This window comes from Sceloporus occidentalis, unplaced genomic scaffold (assembly GCF_023333645.1).
Source record: "Sceloporus occidentalis isolate IW3139 unplaced genomic scaffold, rSceOcc1.0.p SCAF_4, whole genome shotgun sequence".
NCBI lineage: Eukaryota > Metazoa > Chordata > Lepidosauria > Squamata > Phrynosomatidae > Sceloporus > Sceloporus occidentalis.
The window spans coordinates 182,560,259-182,572,554 of NW_028316984.1; the positions used below are offsets into that span (position 1 = coordinate 182,560,259).

The window sequence follows — 12,296 nt, forward strand, 5'->3', positions numbered from 1 at the left end:
TACACATATGTCAGTAACAGGATGCTGCCCATCACCATTTCCTGCATAGCTGCCTATTGAGCATTTTCTAATAATCTTGCTATGTTGGAAACTGCTGCCATACTGCAGAATTAATGCAGTTTGATACTGTCATGGCTCCATCCTATGGAATCTTGGGATTTGTAGTTTGTTGTGACAAAATATATCACAAAAATACAAATCCCAGAATTCTATAGCATTGAGCCATGGCAGTTAAAGAAATATCAAACTGTATTAATTCTACAGTGCAGATGCATCCCTAGATGTTAGAATTTTCCAGACCTCTTTGGTGGAGCAGCCATATAGAAAATGTTGAAGTACATTTCCCAACATTATTTGGCTTTGCTGGCTAGGGTTGATGGGCATTGTAGTGCACCAGCATGTAAAGGACTGCACAATACCTTACTGTGGTGCAGAGTAAACACTGATTCCAGCTGTTTGTGTTTAGCAAATTTGTGGCCTAAATCCCTCTATGATTTAGTGGGTTTTAATATAAGTATCTTTCTAGCTGTCTTTTCTCTAAAGCACATGGCATTCTGGGAAGAAACAACAAAATACCAAATCAGTTTAATAAACATTAAGAACAGAGTCAAGATGCCTTACTGTGTGAGGGGAAGCATGACAGTAAAGGGTTGGTAATCCAAAAGGATGGTAAAACAACACTGTCATGATTTGCTCAAAAATCAATAGAAAGTCAGCTGGGTTTCCTGTATAAAAGAGATTACCCCACTACCTTTAAGCAATGCCTTAATTTATCTTGTGTGCCTTCAAGTTGTTTCCAACTTATAGTGAACCTGAGGCCAGGGCCGGCTCTAGATATTTGGCCACCCTAGGCGAGAAATATTTTGGCGCCCCCGGTACCCCCTCGGCCGCCTACAATCCCCAGCGGGCTTTGTGGCTGGAAGTCCCGCCCCTTTCCCAGCCTCCCAACCAATTAGGGAGGCCGCCGAGGGGAAAGGGGCGGGACTTCCAGCCGCAAAGCTCGCTGGGGCTTGTAGTCCTGTCCCCTTCTCCCCACGGTTGCCTGGCAGCCCCGGGGAGAAGAGGAGGAAGTGTCCCCCCATCCCTTCCTCCCCGCGGGTGGCTGCACCCGCGGGAAGGAAGGGAGAAGGAGGAGGAGGCGCCCCCGTCCCTTCCTCCCCGCGGGTGGCTTTAACCTCTCTAGCAAGTCTGAGTTCATTCTGCGCTTTAGCTTTTCTGACTTTACCCCTACACATGCCTGCTATTTCTTTGAATTCCTTTTTCGTGATTTCCCCCTTTTTCCATTTCTTATACATGTTCTGTTTCAAACTTAGCTCGGTTTAAAGTTCCTTAGTCATCCATCCTGGTTTCTTGAGACACCTCCCATTTTTCTTTTTCACTGGAACTGTTTGAAATTGTGCCTTCAGTATCTCTCTTTTGAGAAAGTCCCATCCGTCCTGAACTCCTTTATCTTTTAGTATTTCTGACCATGGAATCGTCCTCAATACTTCTCTAAGTTTACTGAAATCCACTCTCCTAAAATCTAGAATGTGTGTTTGACTTTGCCTGGTTTCTCCTTTCCACTGTATTACAAACTCCAGGAGAACATGGTCACTTCCACCTAATGATCCCACCACTTGCACCCCATTAACCAAGTCATTCTTGTTGGTTAGGATCAGATCTAAAATAGCTGACCCCCTTGTTGCCTCTTCCACCTTTTGGACCATGAAATTGTCTTCCAGGCAAGTGAGAAATTTGCTAGACCTTGAGGATTTTGCTGAGTTTGACTTCCAGCAAATATCAGGATAGTTGAAGTCGCCCATCACTACTACATCTCTCTTTTCTGACTGTGTGGTCATCTGTTCTAGAAAGATATAATCCAATTCCTTGGTCTGACTTGGGGGTCTTTAGTAGACTCCCACCGTAACACCCTTGTTGTTTCCCTCCCCTTTGATTCTTATCCAGATGCTCTCCACCTGGCTTCCATGATTGATGTCCAGGATCTCTTCACTGGTGTAAATATCTCTGACATATAGTGCTATTCCTCCTCCTTTCCTGTTTGGCCTATTTCTCTTAATAAGGTTATACCCCTCTATTTCCACATTCCAATCATGAGACTCATCCCACCAGGTTTCAGTGATGCCTATTATATCATATTTGCTTTGTTGTACTAGGAGTTCGAGTTCATCTTGCTTATTTCCCATGCTCTGTGCATTAGTGTAGAGACATCGCAGACCATGGGTCCCTTTTACTTGCTGCCTGTGCAAGTTTTTTTGCCTCCCACTGTTGGGTCCTTGCACTTTTTTTCTTGTTTCTTCTATGTCAGTTTGACTATTTTTGCCATCCCTTTCGCGTTCCTTAATATTGTCTCCCTTCCCCTCAGAACTCAGTTTAAAGCCCTCCTGATCAAGTTCTTGAGACTGTTGGCAAAAACATTTCTTCCAACTGGCGTGAGATGCAACCCATCTGTTGCAAGAAGTCCCTCCTCATGGAACCGCAGCCCATGATCGAAGAATCCAAATCTTTCTCGGCGGCACCATCTGTGAAGCCAGTTGTTCACATCTGCTATTTTCCTCTCCCTTCCTGGACCATGCCCTTCAACTGGCAGAAGAGACGAGATGACAACCTGTGCATCCATTCCTTTCAGTTTCCTACCAAGCGCCTCATAATCCCTTTTGATGTCCTGAAGGCTGTGTCTTGCAGTAGTTCTGAAAAATAATGATATGAAACTGACATAGCAGTGTAAATCAGGTCTTTAGTATTCTGACTAAACTGGTAAAATCTAAGTACTCAGTGGGCAGGGCGGCATGGGCAAAGTATAACTGGAATAAAAACTAGGTTAGCAAGACATCCTCTTGTAAATCTGAATCTTCCTGAACACATACTTTCCAGATGATTGTTTTTTCCAATGTTGCTAGTTAGAAACATCATTAGCTGAATAAAAGTATATAAAGAACATGACCGGCTGAGAAAATAGGAAACCCAGACTCAAAACCATCAAAGCCAGTTTGAATTCATCGTACCAAGAAAGGAAAGGAGGACATCAAAACATGAAGTCAGCCCTGTATTGACTTAAAGCTTCATATATCCTGAACTATTGGAGCCAAAAGTAACATGATTTCAGTTAATGATGTTTGTGGCATTTTCTGCTCCATTTAATATTTGATGAAGCAAAAAAAGAAAAGAAAAAAGTTTTACGTAAGGATCAAAATGTTGATTTTTCTTCTCTGTATGTATGTTTTAACTTGGGCGATTCCAAAATTATCACCCTCTCCACAATATGGCACAATGACTGTTTGTTCCTTCAGCAACAATTCAAAAGAATAAACTGTTTTTACAGTATAAAAGATACAGCGGAAGTGAATTTGATTGACAACAGAGGATGCTCCCTTTTAAACCTGTACTGCAAATGTGAACTTCAGAGGGCAAATTCCCCCGATCGAGGTAAAAGATAGTGGGCAATTGTTTCCGAGCAGATTTGACATAGGGGGACCCAGATCTGCCCAGTTCTACCCAGGGCAAATGGGCGAGTGGGAATGGGGCTTCTGTCTTCATGGGTTTTCAAATAAGAGGTTGGATGGCCATCTCTTGCAGGGTGCTTTGATTGTGTATTCCTGCATGGCATGGGGTTAGACTGGATGGCCTTGCGGTCTCTTCCAACTCTATGGCCCTATACAGACAGCCAAAATAAAGCTGCTTCAAGTCACTTTGGAGGTATGCTGTTTCAATGATGCATGCGTCCTAAGAGTCTGGAAGCTGCACCAAAGCTGCACTCCAGTCCTTAAGACTGGAGCGTGGCTTTGGTTCGGCTTCTGGACTCATAGGACACATGTACCATTTAAACAGCATACCTCCAAACTGACTTGAAGCAGCTTTATTTTGGCTGTCTGTATAGGGCCTATGATTCTCTGTTTCCGAGACCTTTTGTACAGAGGATAGTAGAGGCAGCATTTCCGACATCCAACTCCAATCCTGTGGACTAGCCACCATCAAGGAAGCATTTACCCAGAACAGTTACAATGCTGTGAGCATTGCTGTTTTTAGTGGGAAAGACTACAGCCTCAGTTTGGTGTCAGGTGGGATCATTATTTTAAGACCACTTCCAGCTGACACCTGAAAATCTTAGCAACATTACATATGGAAACATTGCCAGGCATGCTAAAATTTCACACAGATAACCACTAGATGGCAATCCATTACAACTGTTTAACTTCAGAGAGGCAAACTGATTAATCTGTTACTGAAAAACAAGCAAGATTCTTGTGGTACTTAAAGTTCAACAGACTTATCAAAAAACAGGAAGGGGCAATTTTCAGTGATGTTCCTATCCTTCTACAGCTACAGCTACAGTGGGAGGCTACATTATAAACAGGCATTTTTGAGAGCATAACATCACTCACCACATTCCAAATCCCATCCCAGTATGTTCTGCATTTTATTTGTTTAAAACAGGGCAGCACAATGAATTATTCCCCCCCCCCCATATTCTAGCTCCTTTCAAATCCTCCTCTAATGACAGTCTTTCCTCCTGTTAAGTCCATTCACTTCCTTCAGATCCAGTTTGGAATCTTTGTTTTAAGACCCACTCGTTCAGTTCTCCTTCACAATTAATTTCACAGCTTATTATTTTATTTTTATTAATCGACAAGCACCACCAATTTTCTTTCAGTTCTTGCTTGCACAATCTCTACTTTTCTTTCAGTCCAGTTTCACAACTCTAGTTGTACTTGCATACAGTCTTGGGTTCCTTTTTATTCCGTTTGCACAATCACAATTTGCTTACACATCAGGTTACACAACCAACGTTTTCTAAGAAATTCCTGTATCTCTTCTAAATCTTTGAATAAAATTTGTTAAATTTCAGTTAACTGAGATGATATTTCTTTTAACCCCATTGCCCTTTTAATCTGCTTATTAAACCAACAATTTTTATACAATTTGATATTGCCAGCTTTGCTTGTGAATTGAGTCAGTCATATTCAGCTGCTCACTCAAAATAAAGTGGAAAGAGCTGAGTGATTATAGGAATTGGGATGTTTGTATTGATATCCCCATTTGCACTTGTATGTTGCATTTCTCTTTTCCTTCCACCAGCAGGCAAAGGCCTGTAGCTTGCAATTCATGTTTTCATAGGAGTTTATCACATGGGAGGCAAAGTGCCCAAATCCCGTGCATAAACGGGGTTTAAATTCCAGGAAAATTCTACAAGAGTGGGATTGTTTTCAGACAATGTTTCTTGAATTAAGCATTAACATGACATTAACCCAGTGATTCCCAACCTGTGGGTCGGGACCCATTTGGGGGTCGAACAACCCTTTCACAGGGGTCGCCTAAGACCATTGGAAAACACATATTTTCATGTAGCAATGAAAATAATTTTATAGTTGGGGGTCACCACAACATGAGGAACTGTATTAAAGGGTCACGGCATTAGAAAGGTTGGGAACCACTGCATTAACCCATACAAAAAGCTACAAAATTGCACCGCTTTTTAACTCCAGAATTTTCCCGTCTGTATATACCCTGTGTTTGTGGGTGTTATCCTTTGCCAAGGAGTCAACTCCAACTTATGTGGATCTTGTGAATGAGCAATTTCTAAGTCACCTTGGTCATTAACAGCCCTGTTCAAATCTTGTCAACTCAGGCCTATGGCTTCTTTTACTGAATCAGTCCATCTGAAAAACTGACATCTTTTCCTACTGTCTTCCATTTACCCCCAAGGCTTGCATTTCAGCTAGCGCCAACATTTGGAGCCTTTAGTCCTGCCGTTCCACTGAAGTGCTTTCCTGCCTGTACTCTCCAGACTTGAGAAGAACCTCTATTAGGCTTGCTTGCCCCTTTCCACTTGGCATTACTGTGGATTTGACTAAGAGTGAAAGGACGAAAAAGTGGGTGATTATTTAAGGAGGGGTCCCCAGAGGTCACCTTAGTTAAGAATCTGGAGCCAGTCATTTATTTATTTATTTGAAATTAATTAATTAATTAATTAATTAATTTCCTGCCCCATATCCCAGGTGTTAGCATGGCATACAAGTAAAGTCAATTTAAGCAGTTTATTTGCTCATAATTTATTCATTCATTCATTCAACACTGACAATCTAATTTTCAATCAAACCCAAAATAATATACATTCAAAAAGAAAAAATTAGAGGAAGAATAAGGAAAAAAAGTAAAACAAAGAGACAATTTAACGGGTTGTTAGAAGTTTAAAATATTAAAACAGTTTAAAACTATATGCATGCACATTTTGGAAGAAAGCAATCAGGCCAATATTTCAGGCAACCAGTATTTCATTTAATCTTTACAATGAAGCTGTTCAGGGACGTAGCCAGGATTTTGGGAAGGGGGGGTCCAGACTAAGTGCCACCATTATAATGGGGCTTGGGTGCGGCGGTGTGGCAGCACACACCATTCATTTTATCTAACGGAAGGGGGGGTCCGGACCCCAAGAACCCCCCCCCTTGGCTACGTCCCTGAGCTGTTGCCGTAACTTTAGTCTGCACACGACACCATCTGAAGGCGTCAGTGTTCCTGTGTCCAAAAGTTTAAAGCTCTGTGGTGGAACCAGCTGGAAGTCAAACCTCTGCAGAAACTTGGCCAATACCACTTTAGCCTCCATCTGTTATCAAAACAAAAACAGAACAGTGAGTTGTCTGTATTCAGTTATTTTTATTGCACTGGTTCCCCCCCCCCCCCCCAGGGAGCTCAGTTTGGGATAGAAGATTTTACCCTTACAACAACCTTGTGTGTTTGGTTAGGTTGAAGAGGTGTTCTGGGCACCTTCCAAGTAAACCAGCACATGATAGGGAGGGAGGGAGCATGCTCATGAGTAAAATGGAGTGTGGTAAGGAAGGAAAGTGGTGTGCTTTTCCGGCTCCACCCCTACAAGCCCCACCCCCCACCAGGTGACATCTGGTGCAGGGACACCACTGCGAATGTCAGTTGCAATGGAAGGAGCAATAGCAATAACATGTGCATTTCTATACCGATATCAGTGCACTTAAGCACTCCCTAAGTGGTTTACAATGTGTAAGCTAACTGCCCCCTACAAGGTGGGTACTCATTTTAATGACCTCAGAAGCATGCCAGGCTGAGTCAACCCAGGGCCCCCAGCTGGTACTAAACTCACAACCTTGTGGTTTGTGAGTGACTGGCTGCAGTACAGGCATTTAGTCGCTGCAACACCACTGGTCCCTAAGAAGGGAGGACCTCTCACTATGCGCTGGGGCAAAGGCATAATAGAGTAATGCCTGGCTGCTCTTGTCTCCCTCAGAGGCCTGAGCAATGGCAGTTGCAATAGTATGAGAGCCTCTCACCAACATCTGATAATATGTCACCCTTTCTAACATTACATACATTGTTAATTCCCTACGTTTTCAGTTTTTACTTACTTAGCATTTTTTACGAGCTATCTAAATCTTTTAAAAAATCTCTTTAATTTCTTCTTCACATTATTTTATTCTGTTCTCTGTCCTATTATTTCTGTTATTTCGCTTTCAGTTGTAGTTTTATGTGTCATGTTTTAAATCCCCTCTATAGTTCTTTAAAGACAGACTTGATATAAAGCAGTCTTCCCCAACCTGGAGCCGTCCAAATGTTTTTGACTACAGCTCCCATTCTCCCCAGCCAGTGGCCATGCGAATGGGAAAAGGATGGGGATTGTGGTCCCATATATCTGGAAGGCACCTGGTTGTGGAATATTTCATTTTGCCCACTAAAATTGGCCAGATGCTCTCTATTTCTATGGCTTGCTGGTTCTTACCATTCCTTGTTCCCATTAACACTATTTAATTTCTTGTTCCTAACAATTAGTAAATAAGCATTCTGTTTTATGAACCAGATGAAATGGCTGTCTTCCAAGAACCATTTCTAAATGTTTATATTCCTGCATCATTTACAGGAGTTTCCTAACTGCTTTTTCTTGGTAGCTAGTTGACCAAGGCCAATACCAAAGTATCTACATAATTCCTAGAACATTTACACAGTTCTCAGACCATAAGGAAATGTGAATGAGAAGATTAACGTTGTTGAGACTGAGTTAAAGGAACTGAAACAACATGAAAATAAAGAAGTAACAGGGGCTGTACAGTAAGGCTGAAAACAAACTGTGCAATTATCTAATGAGTTTTATGCAAGCTGCTATAGCCTGTGTTTTATATTGGGGACTGCTTGATATGTAATATATAGTGGGCACTCACTATTTGCTGGGGTTGGTTCCAGGACTCCCCATGGGTACCAAAACCTGTAAATGCTTAAGTCCCATTATATTCAATGGCATAGTAAAATGGCATCCCTTATATAAAATGGCAAAATCAAGGTTTACTTTTTGGATTTTTTGTATGGGAATATTTTCAAAACATGGTTGGTTTAATCTGAGGATGCAGAATCTGTGGATATGCAGGGCTCACTGTACTGTGAAATAGACTAAGGGTGCATCTACACCAATGGTCCCCAAACTGTGATCTTTAAGGGATTTTGGACTTCAGATCCCAGAATCCTAGACTACTGGCCAACATGGCTGAGGCTTCTGGGAGCTGAAGTCCAAAATCTCTTAAAGGGCACAGTTTGGGGACCACTGGTCTACACTGTAGAAATAATGCAATTTGACACCACTTCAACTGCCATGGCTCCAAATTATGGAATCCTGGGATATATAGTTTTGTGAGGCCCCAGCACTCCTTGGCTGAGAAGGCTAAAGACCTTGTAAAACTAAAAATCCCAGGATTCCATAGGATGGAGCTACACCACTTAAAGTGGTGTGACACTGCATTCTTTCTACAGTGTAGATGCACCATAAGTGTCACTGAATTCGCTGCAAATTTGCATTTTTCCGGTATCAAATCCAATACTGGGTCAGATAATTCCAGCAGCCATTAGTTTCATTTGCTTGGTTATTAAACTTTGTTGTTCTTTCTAATGCTTATGTTTTTAACAGTTTTACATTTTATTAAAAATAATTATACTTTAACTTTTGTATGGTATACATTTTTAGCTTATCTGTTCTAATTTTTGTAAGCTGTTTTCAGTCACAGATTGGGAAAGAGGCAGGAAAACAACAACAATTGCTACTACTACTTTTGTCCTATAAAAAGTAAATGAGAAAAGGATATAAAGGCATAATTGCAGTGGCAAACAGGAGGTGCAAGGGCTATATTCCCAGTTGATGCCAAGGTCTTTTCAAGGGACAGATGCCTCCTCCCAAAGAAACTTGATAGTCTTAACAACTGCCTTACTCACCTGTGCAAACACCTGTCCAATACAGGAACGAGGTCCAAGAGAAAATGGGAAATAGGAAAAGTATGGCCTAAAAAAGAAAGAAAGAAGGTATTGGTAGCTTCAATGAGGTACAATTCTTCTTAGCAATAACTTAATTGCAACCTTGGCGTCATTAGCAGCTTATTTTGCAGACACTACAAAGTGATGATGCTCATCTCCATGCTAACAGAGAAATCACATTTGTTAATTTCCGCAGATGAAGCTGCTATGCAAGGCTATTGAACAGGTCAGGCCAGCTTTTCCCTAGCAGCTCAAGAACGTTCTCTAAGCAAGTTCTTCAGACTTGTCATTTGCTATTTGATGCTCTTTTGTTGTCTGTTTATTGAATCATTTCCTGTATTGCTATGTATTTTATATGTATTATCCTACTAGAAAGGCCCCTTCCCCATAGGGTTGCCATAACTCAGGACCTCCAAACCGGGAAAAGTGTAGGACAAAATTATGAAATGTAGGACACTTTTTTTTTAATGGAGCCTCCATTTTAAAAAAAAGTGTCCTACATTTCATAATGCAATCGCTGGTGGCCCCACATGCTCCTTCCCGGCCTCTGCAGAGGCCTCGGTCTCCTCAGAGACTGGGAAAGAGGGCGTGGAGCCTCTGGCGATCGCCAGGGCCTGCCCTCCTTCTCGGTCTCCTCGGAGGCCGGAAAAGAGGGCGCGGAGCCTCTGGCGATCGCCAGGGCCTGCCCTCCTTCTCGGCCTCCGCGGAGGCCGGGAAAGAGGGCGCGGGGCCGCAGGGAGGCGGGGAGGGTGGTGCGGCCACGCACAGGAGGCGCCGCCTCCCCCTTCGCCTCCTCCGCCCAAGGCCTCGCTATTCTCCTCTTCATCTGCGCGGCCATGTGAGGTGGAAGAGGAGGAGGGCAGCAAGGCCCCACGGGTTGCACTGCAACCCCGCTGCAACCGGGCTTTTCCCGGTTTTTGGCGGCACCCGTGACGTGAGCGGGCAGGTGCCGCCAAAACCGGGAAATGCCTGGTTGCAGCCGGGTTATGGCAACCCTACTTCCCCACCACCACTCCCTTCTCCTTTTGTGTTGTATCTTTCTAGATTGTAAGCCTGAGGGCAGGGAACCGTCCAATTAAAAAGATTGCATGTACAGCGCTGTGTAAATTTACAGCGCTTTATAAATAAAGGTTAATAATAATAATAATAAGGGACATGGGGGAAATGTCAGAAAAGTCAAATATTTAAGCAGTAAATCTGAGAGGTCACTGGTCATTTCCATTACATGTTTCAATGATTATCACAAACTAGAGTAGATGCTTCCAGACTTCACCTTTATAACAGATTCTTAATACTCAGTTCACTAAATAATTTATAGGGGATCTAAATATATTCAGTTTGCAACTCTCCTATGTCTTCATTTTTAACCCTTCTGTCCTTTTCCTTACTATAGAAAAATCAGTTCACAAAAAAGAACAGAATACCTGCACAGTGCCTTTTAATTGTGAACAGCACAATTCTGTCTAGATTTAAACACCTCATGTTTGGCTTATTGTGTTATGTTCCTTTCCTACAGGAGAAAACTACTCTGAAAAACCCTGAGATTTTTCTATTTGACCATTTAAAATCTTACAAGTTAGCAGTGTGTGTCAACATTCACCAAATTTCTGACAATATGTTGCGATTTTAAATACAAAATAATTTTTGAACAGGGAAAGGAAAGGAAGTCTTGTTGCTCATAAGAAGAAGAAAAATCCAAAATCCATACTGTAACACCATTTTAGGCCAAGCAAAGGTGTATAAAAACACATGCAAGCTTTTAAGATATTCAAATTTTCTTGGACAAAATATTGTATTACAAAAAAGCAGGTGAGAGGCAGGGAAGGGAAGAATTGGAAGTTGGTGTTAGGACATTTGTATGGTGTCCTGAGATAGAAAAGAAAAGAAGGGGGTGCAGTCATGTATAAGAAGATCTAGCAGGAAATGTAATGGTTTTTGGTTTCACTTGGAACAACCATTCTTCCAGAGCTGGAGGCAAGTGGAAAAAGGAGGCTTACTTTGGTTGATTTTTGCCAAATCGGTCAGGATTGAAGGTAAGTGCATCCTTGAAATATTTTTCCATTCGTCCCATGATGTATGTACTAAACTGTTGGGGGAAAGAATACATTTACAAATGTGACACAAGCTGCAAAGAAATGAGTAATTCACCATTAACCATTAATTGCATACATGAATGAAATGTAGTGACCTTTCCCTAGTTAGTGTTCTAAATTTCCTAATGCTGCCCATATCTGAACGTCAGATTTTTCCCACCACTATATTTATTTCTTTATTGAAAGACTCTTAATTCAATGAAGATCTCATAATCCTCTACCAGTGGCTTTGTTAGCTAGGGCTACTTAAAGTTCCAGCTCAATAACATCTGGAGATCCACAGTTGTCTGTGGTCTCAAATGTCAAAGGCCAGATTCATCACAAATTTCCTCCTACTTCATAAAACATGTTATAGATCTCCCTCCAACAGAAGTTTAATTGGTGATGGTGTTGCCAGGTGTTCAAAATAACAAATAAAGGACAGTTGAAATTCATGACATGCAGGACTGGCTGTCAGAAAGCGGCTATTAACAAATTCACATTCTGGCTAAATACCAAATGCAAATATTGATTTCAGTTAACTTAGGGTTTGTCTAGAAGGTCAAAATAATCCCAGTAGAATGTGGACAGAATCTGTGTTGTTCAGATACATTTTGAATACACCTGAGTAACTTTTGGCAGAGGGCTGTCAAAAAAACAACAAAAACTGGGATAACCAATCTTGGGGATGGGGGTTTCATCGAATCTGGAAGGTTTTCTGGGTTTCCTCTCCAGAGAGAATCATAGAATCATAGAATCGTAGAGTTGGAAGAGACCGCAAGGGCCATCCAGTCCAACCCCCTGCCATACAGAAATCACAATCAAAGCATCCCCGACAGATGGCCATCCAGCCTCTGTTTGAAGATCTCTAAGGAAGGAGACTCCACTACACTCTGAGGAAATGTGTTCCACTGTCAAACAGCCCTTACTGTCAGGAAGTTCCTCCTAATGTTGAGGTGGAATCTCTTT

General features: G+C 41.9%; 1 protein-coding gene across 1 annotated transcript in view; it reads right to left on the bottom strand.

Annotated features, from left to right (window-relative positions):
• Positions 1–6,026: 6,026 nt before the first annotated feature.
• The window catches only part of LOC149315109 (cholesterol 24-hydroxylase-like), a 30,150-nt gene continuing 23,880 nt past the window's right edge, over positions 6,027–12,296 (bottom strand). The window contains exons 13-15 of the mRNA XM_089522515.1: positions 11,253–11,341; positions 9,217–9,283; positions 6,027–6,598 (exon numbers count right to left, since the gene is read on the bottom strand). Coding sequence (XP_089378641.1) covers positions 6,401–6,598; positions 9,217–9,283; positions 11,253–11,341 — 354 coding nt within the window. The 3' untranslated portion in view covers positions 6,027–6,400. The remainder of the gene's footprint in view (positions 6,599–9,216; positions 9,284–11,252; positions 11,342–12,296) is intronic.